General features: G+C 38.3%; 1 protein-coding gene across 4 annotated transcripts in view; it reads left to right on the plus strand.

The window, feature by feature from the left end:
* The window catches only part of NTNG1 (netrin G1), a 234,523-nt gene that overhangs the window by 199,655 nt on the left and 17,486 nt on the right, over positions 1 to 17,382 (plus strand). For 2 of the 4 annotated variants that reach the window (XM_063298352.1, XM_063298351.1), the window contains one exon: positions 2,916 to 3,053. The exons of the other annotated variants lie outside the window; for them this stretch is intronic. In XM_063298352.1, coding sequence (XP_063154422.1) covers positions 2,916 to 3,053 — 138 coding nt within the window. The remainder of the gene's footprint in view (positions 1 to 2,915; positions 3,054 to 17,382) is intronic. 4 annotated transcript variants of the gene reach the window in all.

Genomic DNA, 17,382 nt, shown 5'->3' on the forward strand with positions numbered 1-17,382 from the left:
ATCCAGTTCCCATGGTCAGTTTCTACTACCAAAGCAGAGCTATGAACCTGATGCTCATGGTGCATGTCCACAGTCATGAAAGAAGCATCAGTATGTAACAGGTTGTACTTGCAAACTTCCTAAGAGCTGACTAAACTGGTTCCTAGAAGAAATTGTTTTACTTGGAAAATAAGCATTACAGTCAGCCTTGGTTGAAAGAGTAATTTGAGTTTAGTATCACAAACAATATTTTGAGCATAGAGCAACCTAACATTACACTTGGTTTAAATTATTGCCTGAGGGCCAATCAGCATTTTTAGCATAATCATGTGGTTCAGCATTGCTTCAGCTGGAAAAGACCTAAGCAAAAGCCTTTGCTTCCTGATTTAATTTTGGGCTTATATATTTCAGGATATATAAAAACAACTACCCCATAATTATAGTCTAAAGTGACAGGTGTCTAAATGAGACTATGACATTGTTATCCTGAACGTATAGACTGAATCTTAAATCACATACTGTAATAATATCAGTCCAGTATACAAAGAATATGTAATTCTCCCTCTCTTGGAAGTGTCATTCATAATTATTCATAGAGACTGAAAAATTGCACGACATGTAATATTTGCCACTCAGAATGTGTTCCCCTTTTCTATTTGCAGTGTAGAACGATCACCTTTTAGCTTTCTACTTTTTCTTTTCTTTTTCTCTTGCTGATACGTAATCAAATTCCAGTAAACAAACATAAATGGAATGATTAAAAAAAATGGAGTTCCTCACCCAGCATGGATTAAGAAGAAATACTTTGGGATCTTAGTATTTAATAGCAGTAGGCAAAGTTATTGTTAGCCTGAAATATAAATTCTATCCACATAGGGGTATTTGCAATCAAAATCAAATTCTTCAAGGAAAAAAAATTCCAGAAAAACCAATAACAAGAATTAAATGAAATAGGAGACAGGGAAGATGCAATAGCAGTACTTCTGTTGCTTCAAATTGCATTAAAACAATGCAACAATTTGATCAATGTTGTACAGCTATTGACAGTAGGGACTGGCTATTTACAGCCTTAAATCAAATCTGATTCCTCAATTATGAAACAGGAAAAAAAATGTTTGGGCAGAGTTCTGTTGCATCCATGGGAATGACCAGCAGCCTCCTAAAATGGTGGTTTTGAAAGGGTCAGATCTGACATTATTGCTAATTTGATAATGTCTTAAAGATATCCATGGGGTAGCCAACATGGACTACTGTGTATAGTTCTAGTCCCTATAGATAACTTACTATAGAACTGGAAATCTGTAGGAAGAAAGCAACCAGAATTATCAAGGAAAAGTTACAATGCCTGGACATTTTAGTTTAGAGAAAAGATGAATATATAAGTGTGATATAGTAAAATTATTCTTTCACACAAAATGTAAATAGGACAAGCTTTCCCGCCTTTCTCAGAATACTAGAACTGAGGTCATCCAGCCTAGGTAAATAGTGCGATAGACAAAAAAGAACTTTATACAGTGCATAATTAAACAATAGAATCTATTTACAAAAGCTGTAGTAATGGCCTGCAGTGTGAATGGAAGAGAAAACCATAAATGGTTACTATCTTGATAGCTATTTACTATCTCCAGAGCCCATTTTGGGGGTTCCTTCTCTAGGCATTGGGTAGCTAGTGGGAACACAATGCTTAACCAGCCACTTGATTGACCTAGCAGCAATCCTATGTTATTATGCTGCCCCCAGTGGGATTGTTCAGGGATTTAGAGGTAAAAGTGAACCAAATATGAGTATATATTTCTTAGAGCTAAATTAAAAAGTGTTGTGACCGATGCAGTATTTAATTGGTGAATTGTTATTTTTAAAATATGTATAAGGTCAACCATTGTCCACCTCAATGCCCTGATACTTAACACAGTAACAGAAAAGATAAAATTCTGCTAACCAAGCTTCTTGAACACCCTATCTCAGATTCTCAAGGTAGAGAAGGTTAATATTGCAATAATAATAATACCCAAAATCTAATGCCTATTATTTTTAAATGCTGTGAATACAGTAAATTAAGCTAATCCTTGTGACTATAAAGAAAGACTATTGTGAAATGCTTAAAGTGTCCTTCTGTTGCCAGCAGAAACTATTCAGCACTACAGTATGTATGGAGGAGGAAACCTTACTTTCTCTATTTTAATAATTTAAAATGTCATTTACTTGATGGTCTATTGATGTTTCTTGAAATGCTAAGCGTACCTAATGTTCATTAAAACAAATCTTAAGAACATGAAGATCAGACTGGAGGGTGTATCATAGTCAATTGCCTTTGAAGACATCAGTGACTTCATTCTTTGTTTTATTTCTACACCATCTTCTTACTCCATCATGAAAATCAATCATTAAGTAAGTTACCAGCATTTACAGACAGGAATTCATATTTAATTCCAAATTGCAACAGGGACTCTAACTTCAGGTCTTTGCTGTCCCTCTTTCTTTCTTACTCCCTTCACTTTTGTAGGAAGGAAGGAAGGGCTATGATTTTATGGTGCTGTGATTGGTGGGATCCACCTTAAATTCATAATGTGGCTCATTTACAGACCTGTATCCTTTAGTTGAAGGTTAATATCACAAACTGATTGACAAGCAGGCTTTCGTGCATGTTTTTTCTTTCTACCATCTTTAAATTGTCTTCTTCTATAGCTGATGGAGATCCATGGCCCTACAGCAGTTGTTGAACTATAATGCCCATCATTATATTCCAACATTGGCTATAATTGAGCATCAGCTATACTGGTTGGAGCTGATGAAGCCCAGGATCAGCTAAAAGACCATAAATGCCTCAACCCTGCATTAAATTTGTAAATTGAACCTTGTTACCCATTTCAGTGATGCATTACTTCTAACCATGTACCCCTGGCACTGAGTTTATGTTTGTTGTCTTGTTTCTGCAGAATGTAATTGTAACCGTTTGGGCTCAGTCCATGATCGCTGTAATGAAAAAGGAATTTGTGAGTGTAAGCAGGGAACAACAGGGCCTAAGTGTGATAAGTGTCTGCGGGGATATAACTGGCACAACCAGGGTTGTCAATGTAAGTAAATGCCCTACTTCTGCCCCCACCCCTTGCTGCCTGTGCTTCCCTGTGCCAGCATGCGCAGCCCCTAAGACCAGACTAATTTAAAAAGAGCAAGCTTTCAAAATATATCCTGCCTGAACCTGAAGTCTAACGAGAGCATTCCAACAAAGGCAATCAATTGGCTATGCAATCCATTTGTTTCAATATGCTGTGTAGCGCCCTTTTCCTTCTTTCTGCTAATGCTTGGAGCACTGTTGAAGTGAAAATAGCACGTATTGGTGTCTTGCCAGCTATAGTCAATGGAACTATGATGAGCTATACTTCTTGTGCCCTGGTTCCAAATGCATACCAGAAACATAAAAATAATACACTAATATGCATGTGCATTTATGTCTTTGCATTTACCTTTTCCTAGATACTGGAAATCTGAAGCCATGAATTAATCTATTTCTCTCTATTAAGCCTCACTTTGGGTGTAGTTCTGTTTACTATCTGCTTTTTTTCTGCCCATGTGAACCTAACAGTGTTTAAATTGCTCCAGATAATATAGAGCTACTGGTTCAAGAAGTAGGAGTTTGCTATGCATATTTGGTGCCTACTGAGACATGTTGATGCAGTCGTGTCCAACCTCCCAACCATAGTTATTAAGTCTGCATCAGATTCAGTGCAAAGCATGACTAGAGTTTGAAAGCAGTATCTGAAGCCGTTTTGTAAAACTGCTCTAGGGCTAACTTAATTATGCCTACATAAAGCTGATCCTGGGAAATTCAGGGAAGAAAAAAGAGAAATTTTAGTGCAAAGAAGAAGAGAAAGGATGGAAAGGAATATGTGAGCCAAAGAGCCATTCCCAAGTCATAACTATGGTTAAGTGTGTGAGAAATAAAAAAAAAATGCACTGCACCAATTCTGGACTACCACTCATGTGATGATGCCAACGTTTTTGCATTATAAGGCAGTCAGAAAAAACACCAGCAGGCTATTTGAGAAACAGAAACAAGAATGGAGTTTCAGGTAGGTAAAATGACCTGTATCCAGATAGAATACATCAGTTCCACAGGTTTACAGTGGAAGTTGTTTTGGCACAATTACAAATAAACATTTTGTTAAGACAGTTCTAAGGTTGGCTAATCATAGTGAGTTATCAGAAACAAGGTGTAATTTGATGTGCTCGTTATCTGATGTGCATGTTTTATGCAAATATATTTCCATTTGTGTTTTGCCTGTGCTCTTTCTTCATGATTATTGGTTACTCATTAGTTTTATTTTGTGGTTATCATATCACCTCATCTTCCAGGATATGTTCAACTCCTCTTCATTCTCATCTGTTTGGATATATCCCAAATCTACACAGTGACTGAAGGTGGTTGCAATGCCAAATGTAGGACTGAACAGCAAGTCATCCTCCAAAAGAGGATGCCTGCAAATTTCATCTGTCTTGAATGCAAAGTATACATAATGGTTGGAGTCAGTAAGAAGATAAGAGTTGGTGTCACTTAGGAATGTGTGATTTACAGCAGGAAATAACAAATTGAAAACTTATCTCTACCATAATTCAGTAGGTGATTTTAGGTAAAAAGAGTTCCACAGACACTTTCTAAAATAACAATAATAGATTAATGCACAATTATTCGTGAAAACTTTTTTATGATTTGCTTGTGGTGTAGGAATGTAGATCAATGAATTCTTAGGAAAAAGGTACATTTTCTGAATTGATATGGATACATCTAAAGCTTCACCCTATGTAGTTCACATTCTGTCTACTCCAATAGCTACTCATTCTAGCATGTTGAGGCTTGATATGTATTTTTATACACATGGAAGCATGTATTATACCTTGGACCCATCAGTGTTACAAATGATTTATTGTAAGGTACAAAGCTATTTACTGCTGAGTTTGAACTTTTTAACTTGAACAAAATTGCATTTACATTTTTAATTGGTCAGTGCCTACTATTAAAATTAAGCAGCATTCACTCTGTCTAAGTAACTGATATACACTGGTGGAAGTCCTGTGGTTCTGGAAGAAACTGCAAGATGTTCACTGAGGGACAGACATGGAAGGACTGAAATTATGAGATGGTGGGTTCATTTGTTTGTTTTTTTCCTTCCATAAATTGGTAATCTCCAGTTCTTTGGAATCAGCAGGCATATTTGAGAGAATGCTGTGATTGCACTTATAAAACGCTTCTGTGATGAAGTAGGAGGATCCTTAGTACTCCATCTTATCTTTTGTCTTTTTTCTGGCCAAGTGGGCACAAATCAATGGGTTGCAACTATCCATCATTTTTGTCTAAGAATGCATTTGGGGACGCATGTGAGGCATAGGCATTCTTGGAAATCATGGTGATAAGAGAAGCTTGGATCTTTATGTTACAGCATAATTTGTCTCATTACTAGTAGTAGTAAAATCTAAAATGAATTATTTGAATCTAAAATATATTATAAAAGGTGGGACAGAGAACCTGGCAAGCATCAAAAAAACTAGACATGATATTTGGGTATCTGCAGGTGTACTGAGTACTCCCACTCTTAACAAAATGGAAATATCACAGATTTATTACTAAGCAGAGACCTTCTAATTCACATAGATTAGTAAGCATCGAACAACATAGCACCTGCAAGCTATAGTCCTATTTCCCAATACCATATTATTCAGTCCTGGATTTGCCTGGATAATAAACTCTTTTTCATGTTCAGCTTTACTTATTTCTCAGGGAAATTTATTACTGCATGGCAGAAAATTACTAGAACAGCAGCAGCAGCTGCTATAACATTTCTTTAATGTGCAATAAAGATTCCCTCAAGATTGCTTGCCAGTGAACATGCAAAGCAGACCCTTGATCCTGATACCAGTGGTGGCCACATCTAAACCATTATCCAGCCTCGCTTAGTGCTGCTGTTAGGGGTAGGAGGTAGCTGGGAAAAAAAAGATATAAAATGATTGAAATAAAAGGCCTCAGCTTTATTCATTTTTATTTTAAAGAATGTATGTCCCACACTTCAAATCCAAGTTCTCCCAGGCAGCTTACAACACATTGTTGTTGTTGTTTATTCGTTTAGTCGCTTCCGACTCTTCGTGACTTCATGGACCAGCCCACGCCAGAGCTTCCTGTCGGTCGTCAACACCCCCAGCTCCCCCAGGGACGAGTCCGTCACCTCTAGAATATCATCCATCCATCTTGCCCTTGGTCGGCCCCTCTTCCATTTGCCTTCCACTCTCCTAGCATCAGCATCTTCTCCAGGGTGTCCTGTCTTCTCATTATGTGGCCAAAGTATTTCAGTTTTGCCTTTAATATCATTCCCTCAAGTGAGCAGTCTGGCTTTATTTCCTGGAGGATGGACTGGTTGGATCTTCTTGCAGTCCAAGGCACTCTCAGAATTTTCCTCCAACACCACAGTTCAAAAGCATCGATCTTCCTTCGCTCAGCCTTCCTTATGGTCCAGCTCTCGCAGCCATATGTTACTACAGGGAACACCATTGCTTTAACTATGCGGGCCTTTGTTGTCAGTGTGATGTCTCTGCTCTTAACTATTTTATCGAGATTTGTCATTGCTCTTCTCCCAAGGATTAAGCGTCTTCTGATTTCCTGACTGCAGTCAACATCTGCAGTGATCTTTGCACCTAGGAATACAAAGTCTTTCACCGCTTCTACATTTTCTCCCTCTATTTGCCAGTTATCAATCAAGCTGGTTGCCATAATCTTGGTTTTTTTGAGGTTTAGCTGCAAACCAGCTTTTGCACTTTCTTCTTTTACCTTCATCATAAGGCTCCTCAGTTCCTCTTCACTTTCAGCCATCAAAGTGGTATCATCTGCATATCTGACATTGTTAATGCTTCTTCCAGAGATTTTAACTCCAGCCTTGGATTCCTCAAGCCCAGCTTGTCGCATGATGTGTTCTGCATACAAGTTGAATAGGTAGGGTGAGAGTATACAGCCCTGCCGTACTCCTTTCCCAATCTTAAACCAGTCCGTTGTTCCGTGGTCTGTTCTTACTGTTGCTACTTGGTCGTTATACAGATTCTTCAGGAGGCATACAAGATGACTTGGTATCCCCATACCACTAAGAACTTGCCACAATTTGTTATGGTCCACACAGTCAAAGGCTTTAGAATAGTCAATAAAACAGAAATAGATGTTTTTCTGAAACTCCCTGGCTTTTTCCATTATCCAGCGGATATTGGCAATTTGGTCTCTAGTTCGTCTGCCTTTTCTAAACCCAGCTTGTACATCTGGCAATTCTCGCTCCATGAACTGCTGAAGTCTACCTTGCAGGATCTTGAGCATTACCTTACTGGCATGTGAAATGAGTGCCACTGTTCGATAGTTTGAACATTCTTTAGTGTTTCCCTTTTTTGGTATGGGGATATAAGTTGATTTTTTCCAATCTGATGACCATTCTTGTGTTTTCCAAATTTGCTGGCATATAGCATGCATTACCTTGACAGCATCATCTTGCAAGATTTTGAACAGTTCAGCTGGGATGCCGTCGTCTCCTGCTGCCTTGTTATTAGCAATGCTTCTTAAGGCCCACTCAACCTCACTCTTCAGGATGTCTGGCTCTAGCTCACTGACCACACCGTCAAAGCTATCCCCGATATTGTTATCCTTCCTCTACAGGTCTTCTGTATATTCTTGCCACCTTTTCTTGATCTCTTCTTCTTCTGTTAGGTCCTTGCCATCTTTGTTTTTGATCATACCCATTTTTGCCTGGAATTTACCTCCAATGTTTCTAATTTTCTGGAAGAGGTCTCTTGTCCTTCCTATTCTATTGTCTTCTTCCACTTCCGCGCATTGCTTGTTTAAAAATAATTCCTTATCTCTTCTGGCTAACCTCTGGAATTTTGCATTTAATTGGGCATATCTCCCCCTATCACTGTTGCCTTTTGCTTTCCTTCTTTCTTGGGCTACTTCTAGTGTCTCAGCAGACAGCCATTTTGCCTTCTTGGTTTTCTCTTTCTTTGGGATGTATTTTGTTGCCGCCTCCTGAACAATGCTGCCAACTTCTGTCCAGAGTTCTTCCGGGACCCTATCTACCAGTCCCTTAAATCGATTCTTCACCTCCACTGCATATTCCTTAGGAATATTAGTGAGCTCATATCTAGCTGATCCCTAATCTCTTTAGTCTGATCCTAAATTGTGCAAGAAGAAGTTCGTGATCTGAACTACAGTCAGCTCCAGGCCTTGTTTTTACTGACTGTACAGATGTCCGCCACCTTTGGCTGCAAAGGATGTAATCAATCTGATTTCGGTGTTGTCCATCTGGTGAAGTCCATGTATAAAGCTGTCTCTTAGGTTGTTGGAAGAGAGTGTTTGTTATGCAGAGTGAATTGTCTTGGCAAAATTCTATCAGCCTATGTCCTGCTTCATTTTGTTCTCCCAGGCCATACTTACCTGTAATTCGAGGTGTCATTTGACTGCCCACCTTAGCATTCCAGTCTCCCGTGATGAAAATAACATCTCTTTTAGGCGTGTTGTCCAGTAGGTGCTGCAGATCCTCATAGAACTGCTCTACTTCAGCTTCTTCAGCATTTGTGGTTGGGGTGTATATTTGGATCACTGTGATGTTAGATGGCTTGCCCTGAATTCAAATTGAGATCATTCTGTCATTTTTTGGGTTGTATCCAAGCATTGCTTTAGCCACTTGACTATTAATTATGAAGGCTACTCCATTTCTTCTGTGGTCCTCTTGTCCACAGTAGTAGATCTGGTGGTCATTTGATGTGAAGTGGCCCATTCCAGTCCATTTCAGTTCACTGACGCCCAGAATGTCTATCTTTAATCTTGACATCTCACCAATAACCACATCCAATTTGCCCTGGCTCATAGATCTTACATTCCAGGTTCCAATGGTGTGTTGATCCTTAGAACATCGGATTCGCCGTTCACCACCAGCACCGTCCTTTTGGCTTTGAGCTAGCTGCGTCATCACGTCTGGGGCTAGTTGAGCTCATCCTCTGTTCCTCCCCAGTAGCATTTTGACCATCTTCCGACCTGGGGGTCTCATCTTCCGATGGTATACCGACATATCTCTGGTTGTACTGATCCATTTAGTTTTCACGGCAAGAATACTGGGGTGGGTTGCCATTACCTTCCCCAGGGATCACATTTAGTCTGACCTCTCTGTCATGACCTTCCCGTCTTGGGTGGCCCTTCACGGTTTAGCTCATGGCATCATTGAGGTGCTCAAGCTCCAGCACCACGACAAGGTAATGATCCTTTGCACCACAATATAACATTTTTAAAACTAAAGCAGTGATTTAGAAAACAATATGTAATATCTAAATAGTGATAGCGTTTAGTAGCAAACTTCACCTGCTTCTTGCTTTATTTACTGTAGGTAAAGGACTTATGTCAAGAAAATGTTTTGCCATCAACATATTACAGTAAAGGATCAGTAAGTGTAGACAATAAATCTATAAGTCAACTGGACAGAAGGGCACATGGTTTCACACCCTGCCTCTTTAGCAAAATTGTCAGTTCACTGAAAATTTTACATTCAGGTATTTTAAAGGAATTGGTTCTGTCTCCTGCCGAAGGATCTTGGTTGGATAGAGCCAATTGTGGGTGATTTTCCCAAGAAGCTGCTCAGCAAGGTGCACAGGAATGGTTTCAGCAACTGACGTAGTTCACGTATTGGCATTATTTAGAAGCAGCCTAGATACTCTAAGCTCATGTCCAGTGCACTTCCATTACTACAGGGGATCTTAGCTGTGGGCCCCAATGGCTTTCCTAGGCTTCTCAACCAATTTCTGTGTATACAAAACCCTCCGGCTAGGGAACAAAGAGATGCCATGGTGTTTGCAAAATTAGGAAACAGAAATCTGCTATTGCAAAGGGGAGGCCTTCTGTGACAGCACAAAACAATACCTTCAGTGACCCAGGGCAATGCAGGAGTCCTCTGTGCGTGCACAGCAGGATGTTGAAACTTCACAGAAATGAAACAAAACATACTGGTTTCTGTTTCGTTTGCTTCCTTCGTAAGTTGTACAGTGTATCTACTGCCAAATTTCAATTCAATTCACTAATATTTTTCCCACTTGCACAAACTTACCTTGTCCGTTTTTGCTTTCTGCCATATCCCAGCAATTTTGCCTTCATCCCATCCTTAGTCCCTGACACAGATAGGCTTAAGTGATCCTGAGCTGTACTGATACTAAAGTAGTATTTCCCCCCTTCTGACACCTCCTCACTAAACAGCAACTTTTCTTTCCTTATAGAGATCCAGATTTTTCTTAGTATTTTGATGTTAAGATTACAAACCACAGTATATTCCTTGTTACACTTACAATAAGACTTCAGACAGACGATTAATTATTTCTCCGAAGTGACATTTCAAGGCAAATTAAGAACCAGAGAATGTTTGTCACTTGTAGATTGACAGTGAGTGTCATCTGACTTCATCTCCTTGAAAGCTTCATCTGGAGGGAATTTGTTGAAGATTTCAGATTAATTAGGAACTACTAACATAATATTTTTCAAGGATTTCAGTTGGTAGCACTGAAATATACCACAACTGGGCATACTCTGTATTAATTTTTTTTAAGCAGAAATGATATTTCTGTTGGCAGATGCTGGGAAAGCCTTTAGCCCAGGAGAGGTCAAAAAAGTCACACACCAAGCATTTCTATAAAAATAATTTATTTACAGAAAGCAAAACAAAAAACATACTTAAAGGACTTAGCTCCCTTTGGAGCAAGCCTTGCTTGCCTACATTGCTGGCAGAGAGAAAAAAAAAAGTAAGAACAAGTCCGGGCAGGTTTCCTCCCCCCAGGCTATTTTGCATGAAGCACGTGAGAGGAGACAATCTAATACAACCTTTTAACCCGGCCAAAATGATTAGGCACATATAGCAGTCTTAATCTGTTAGTAGGAAAACCTCAACAATTTCATTATATATTACATGAAGAAATTAAGAATTCCTTACATTCCATCCAATTATACGAGCGATGTAAGAGCTCCCTTGTCTAAAAACCGTATCAAAATCTGGAAAGCATGACCACTAACCACTGATGTGAGGAAGTCGGACACTCAGAAGAGAGCTCTAAAATCAGGAATACTTGGGCTCCTGAAACACATTCCCCCAAGATGCAATTTTAAATAAATGTTTAATTATTAAAAAAAAAACTTGTGCAGGTGTGAAATAGGACCAATCTCTATTTCTGGATAAGTAAGCTTTGCTTTCGCAAGATCACATGACCTGGCCTCAAGGTCACCAAGTTCAGAAATCACTGAAGACCTTCCAACTCCACTGGAATCTGTATCTATATAAGAGACCACTTTGACATCCAAGAAGGCTCATTCCAGATAGGCAGAGGTTCACTCAGACTTTTTTTTTCTTCCAGGTTATATCAAGTGTTATTCAATTCTAAATCAGTACTCCAAGCATTCCCAACATCTCAGGAAGTTAGGTGTCTTCCCAAAGCTTGTTTCATCAGATGCTCTCCATGGCACAGCCTATTACTTTCGTGCCCTTGGTATATCGGACCCTTGATTTCCAACCTGGAACAGGTGAAGGAGCCGTCTGTGATAGTGAGGGGAAGTGTTGTAGACATCTTCAGGATAACTTCCCTTTTTGTCTGCAGATGAGGCATATATCTCTCATTACCTTCCAGTTGAAAGATTCTTCTAGTCCTGATCTTCATAGCTAGTGCTCCATTAGCTGTCAATATATGAAGAAAGAATAAATGGGTCAAAAGAAGTACAAAACTTCTCTGAGAAAGTCATGGTTGGGTGGAGATCCTCAAAAGGAAGAAGCTTAAAGAACAAAAGGCAATGTACTAATTGATGTATGGTAGTCCTCGTTTAGCAATAGTTTGCAATTACAAAGGTGATGAAAAAGTAACTTTGCTACCCTTCCTCACATTTATGACTTTCATGGGTCTGGAAAGCAAAGGAAAGTTGAAGTAAGATCATAAGCACACTTAGCGACTGCTTCACTTAATGACTGAGTTGCCAGTCCCAATTTTGGTTGCTAAACAAGGACTATCTGTATGGAAATGGTGGAAGCAAGGATGGTCTGTAACGATAGAATTATATGGTGAGGTATGGTAAATAGAATGGTGTACATTAGATGTCCTTTCCTTTTATCTCCTTCCTATCATTTTTTTTTGCTTGCTACTTCTTATCTTTTTCTGTATTTTGTATAATGTTGCTTATCCCAAGCATGATGAATATATAGATAAGTATTCAGTGAACATACTATTTGGTTGAAGTTCATCCCTGATAGTTACTAGTTCAGTTCTCTTAAGCATGTGCTGACTTCAGAAAACTATATTTTTTTCAATATATGCAATGTACAGTATTTGCCACTTGGCCTATGCCATTTCAGTCTCCATGCTGGCGGGCTGTTGTTCGTTGGTGTACATACACTTTTCTTTTTGCACATCCTTTTCTCATTGTGCTTTCTTTCAAAGGAATTAATTAGTGTCAGAATCCAATTAAAATTATTTGAGAAAGGATGAAATGGTGTACAGTACAAGTAAACATGAAGATGTTAACCATACACTGTTACAATCTTTTATGTACAAGTTGAAAAGGAAGTGCAGAGAATATAGAACTTTACAAACATGGTGATTCATTAAAGTACCTAGCTCTCTGCATAGTTCTAATCATACTTCTTAAAACAATATTGTGGGGTTTTTTGATAGAAGTTATTTTCCAGTTGATCTCTTTGTAAATAATCGCAACCTTAATATATTTGGCTAAGAATCAAATTAATAAAGTGATTTTTATGATGTTAGAAAATTGCATTTTTATGTAGCTCATTGCAAGCTAAATCAATGGGAGCATAACTACCCACGATGTTGTCTAAGATGGTCTGGAATATGTGTCATCTACAGAACTATGATTGTGCCTCAAAGTTGCACTTGAGAATTGGTCAAGTGGTATTACATTTTCGAGTGAAGACAGACTTAATGGAAATTATTATACACTGGCTTAATGCCTGTCTGAGTACAAAATTGGCCCCATGGGCTGGTTCAATAAGTTGACTCTGGCCTAGGAGGCATGCATGTCTGAGCCAGTGAAGCCGTGCTATAGAACTTAAGTGAATTACAGACATCAGTTTTCTACAACGTCATCTGTCAGCTTTACTATACTCCGTTCGATCATGATATTATGCCATGAGTGAGATAATGGGTTACACCATACTGAAATACAATAACAAGATGACATCATTTCAATAAAAGCAGAGTGAATTTTTTAGATATATCCAAGAATTAAATGCCAGGTCTCAGACAGTGGATCTGATTGGACATTACCTTTTTTCTTGGGAGACCAGCGATTTTTCCATAGTGTTTAACTAGCACAGAATAGGAATAAACATAAGCTTATATCTGTCCTTCACTTGTCCACTTTAGATGATATTTAAACCACACCATACTATGCTGTAGGACAAATCATTCTTCAATTCTCATTAGGGCAATCTCTGTTGAAGTGAGAAAGATACTTTCTTGCCTGAGACCTTGAAATACACCATCAGAATAGGACTTATCAGGCTAAATTTTGTTTATTTTAAAATCTTTAGTATGGCATGTACACTGTTTTCATACAGAATGGTGACATTGATGCTGTATCCCAATAACAAAAATGTTGGGGTTTGAATCAGACATCTCTGTGTTTTGAGATGGGATTGATCAATAGCCCAAGTTGAATACAAAGTACCCAAATCTTCCTTCAGATGTTGAAGGAAATAAGGATTTGGGGCATCAGCTATTACGATTGTCAAGAAATATGGACCAGCCAGGCTTGATATTGAATTACCATTTTTGCCTTTAATAACTTATTGAAGTTATTTATTTTGACTGCTGATCTGATACAAAAAATAAAGTAGCATCAGAATGAAGTACAAGATTTAGCTTTTCAGTTTTCTGTTTGTGCCTCATCTTCCCACCTCCCTTCAGGGTTTTGGGGAACAGCCTCAGAGATGAGCAGTGTTATCCAACAATTGTGATAAGAGACCATCCTTGCATTGTCTTTGCAACAGAGGGACACTTTCCTTTCTTCAAGTACTGCTTGTACCTACAATGGGTCATGAAATCATGTACAGTCACAGATCAGAAGCTTACTCAATTCATACATTAAACCACTGTAAAGAGCTGTTAACAAAATGTGTTATCTGTTTGAAAGGATAATGACCAACCTACACAATTGTACTACTGCCCCTCTGATCAGGCATACAACTGCTTCTGCAGTCTACAGAATATATATGTAACCTTGCATTCATGCATAACATAAGCTTCTGAATGTTTGAAACCCCCTATCCCATGGAAAATTCAAATGTGTGGAAAATATCTGTAATCTTCACTTAAACATACCCTTCTTTCCTGAACATTTCTATGCCAATATTTTGTGTCAGTTTTAGGGGTCTGCCACAGAGGATGAAGGTGGACCCAGAAATGCAGTCCCATTCCATAATATCCACATAAATATTTATTTTTATATATAGAACAAATAAATAGCATTATTGATAGCCATGATTGCACTAATAATTTTCTACTGCTATTTTTTCCAAGGTAGTTCTGCATTAATGCTTTCCAGAACTGTAAGTTCCACAATAGCTATGCTGGGAACAAGTTTATAGGAACTGTCTGGAGATTGGATACCACTGTTTTAGACTATTGATAGACCTACACAGTATTTAATTCAGCACAGGGATGTTCACAAAAGTACAACAAAATTGCATAGTTAGATAACCGCTATATGTATTGACAGTTTTTCTCCATTAAAAGAATAGTTTGGAGAATCCCAAATATGGTTAACAGATCATTAGAAATAGACAAAGGCAGTTTGGTTTATCAATGTTACCAATGATATCTGGGAATAACTGGCAATTTGTAGCATAAGTGTATTAGGAACCGCATAAAAAATTAAACAAGCATATTTGTTTCTTTGAGTCTTTGTAATATTTAAATAGATTTGTTTGTTTGTTTGTTTGTTTGTTTATTCAAATTTTGTTACCCCCCATCTCCCCCAAAAGAGGGACTCTGGGCGGTTAATACTTGATGGCTTGATAATAAATATTTTAATACAGGATATGGCAATCAGCAGCAGCTCAGAATAAAAATGTAAAATGAGCTTACAAAGTGGTGGAGACTTCTCTTCAACCCATGAAATAAAACATACTGCTTGATAGCAATTGCCGTTTTAAGCTGTGTTTGACTGCAGATCAACTGTAAGGAAAACTTATGTCATTAATGGAAATGAATTATTCATTACTCATTTGAGCACATGCAAGCAGGCCCAGCACCAGTGTGGAATGACAGGTGAGTAGCCTTCTTGGAAATTTTTCTCTGCCCACTGAAAATATTCTTTACCTATAAGCTTTGCTTGGACTCGTTAGTTCACTCAGCTTAGGACAGGGTGAAAAAAAATGTAATGGTATATGAATCCAGAATTACAACTGGCAAATAAACCAATCTACAAGAATATTAAATAAAAGTATTATGAGTAAGTTGAATTATTATGATAGAGTTCAGTAGGAGAATTTTAAAGAGGCACAGGAGAGAGTTAAAGGGGACTTTGATTTTATTTCCCTGAGAAATGTTTGATTTTTTTTCTTTTCGTATGGCCATGCTTATTGTGATTCAGCAAGGCAAATGTTCTCTTAATACGGTATTTAATGCCAGTTTTAAAAATTTCATTGTACTGTTTAATAAGGGCTGGGGCAGGCAGAATGGTACACAAATAAAAGTGGAATGAGCCAGACTGTCAGTTCTCTTTATGGCCTCCCTTGGTCTTCAGCTCCTCAAAAACTACTGTTTAATGTTTTGATGGGGTAGGAGTTGATAAGAGCAAAAAATGGACTATAAATCATGCAAAAGAATGTTACAATATTTGCCTTAGAGAAATAGAATCCCAAATTTGATTATTTCTTCCCCCTCCCCCAACCAAAACTGGAAGTAAAAAAAGACAAAAATTGGACTCAGTGAACAGATTCCCACTTGTCCACCAAAGGCTGACAATTCCAACTGCAGCCAATGTGGAGATTTTGCATGCACACCCATCAGTTTGATTCCATGCTCCAAAACGGCCAGGGCCAGAACATAAATTAATATTAATTGAGTTAATAACTACTGATTACAGTTACTTGACTGTAAAAGGAGGCATCCTTCTAAAATGAATTAAGTTCCCATCTGCCTATCCATACACAAACCTTTCTCAGGCAGAAACACAGGAATCTTCTCCTTCTTCCCCTGCAGAAACAGCAAAGAGAAAGGGAGGAAGAGGAGATGGAAGCAGGGGAAGAAACTGAGATGGAGATAAGGGGAGTGGAAAAAAGGACTGGAAGGGAAAGAGAGGGTGACTGCTTGCATTGAAACAGGAAAGAGTGAGAAGCTGTTGCCACTGTTTCTGCTTCACTAAGAATGAGGACGCTAAAAACTGTATGTGAAGTCCAGGGATCAAGGATGATCTCTATGGATGGACTCCAAGCATGTTTTTCTAGCTCCTTCATTCCAGTAAAGCAGAAGTAGCTTCTTCCTTTCAATAGAATCTGCTTTCTTTAAAGCATGTCTGCTTCTATTTTGAAAATATAAAATGTTCTTCTCTCTCTCTCTCTCTCTCTCTCACACACACACATACACACACACACATTTCAGAGGAAATTATTGGTGAGAGAGAAAAACAATTATCCTCTTTTCAAGTAAATATGGTATCTGAGCACCACTACAAGCATCAGCATTTCTTGATGGGTTTCCAGCTTTAAAAAAAAGTTGCTGTCCAGAAGCTACTAGAAACAACATAGTCAAATGTTCGGTATAGATTTTGGGAGCGCTATTTTGGTCAGCCCTGTGTTAATCTCAAGAATCCCATTCTCCATGGAGTTATCTGCTAACCATGGATTCTGAAGTATATTTTACTTTGTTCCTATGAGCTTCTTTACTCTTTTTACCTTCTTTTGAACTGAGCTTTTGACCTGAAAAATACCTGTGCTTTCCCATAGCTCATATTGAAGAAAAACATGCAGTGGGAACAGTGGCATGTTTAATTTGCATTTCTGGTAAAAGTAGCCCAAAATATAGTATGTTAAGTGGGTGCATTCAAGAAAAATCATATGCAGAAAATATGTCCTGTGTTTGAACAATTGGAAACATTGAAGCTGAGGAAGTAATTAGTGTGAAAGTTACTGTCAAGATAATCTTATACAGGACTGCTTAGAAATAAGTGGGTTGCAACCTGGAGCTCTTTACTATCCTCTCCCAGGATTATTTCAATACCTAGAAGAATATTGTTGCCAATGTGAAAGAAAAAATAAGGTTGCAAACTTATTACCATTTTACCTGGGATTTAAGCCCTATGAGCTCAGTGTCTTATTGCTCCATAAAAATACTTAAGATTGGGCT

This window comes from Candoia aspera, chromosome 3, assembly GCF_035149785.1.
Source record: "Candoia aspera isolate rCanAsp1 chromosome 3, rCanAsp1.hap2, whole genome shotgun sequence".
Taxonomy (NCBI): Eukaryota; Metazoa; Chordata; class Lepidosauria; order Squamata; family Boidae; genus Candoia; species Candoia aspera.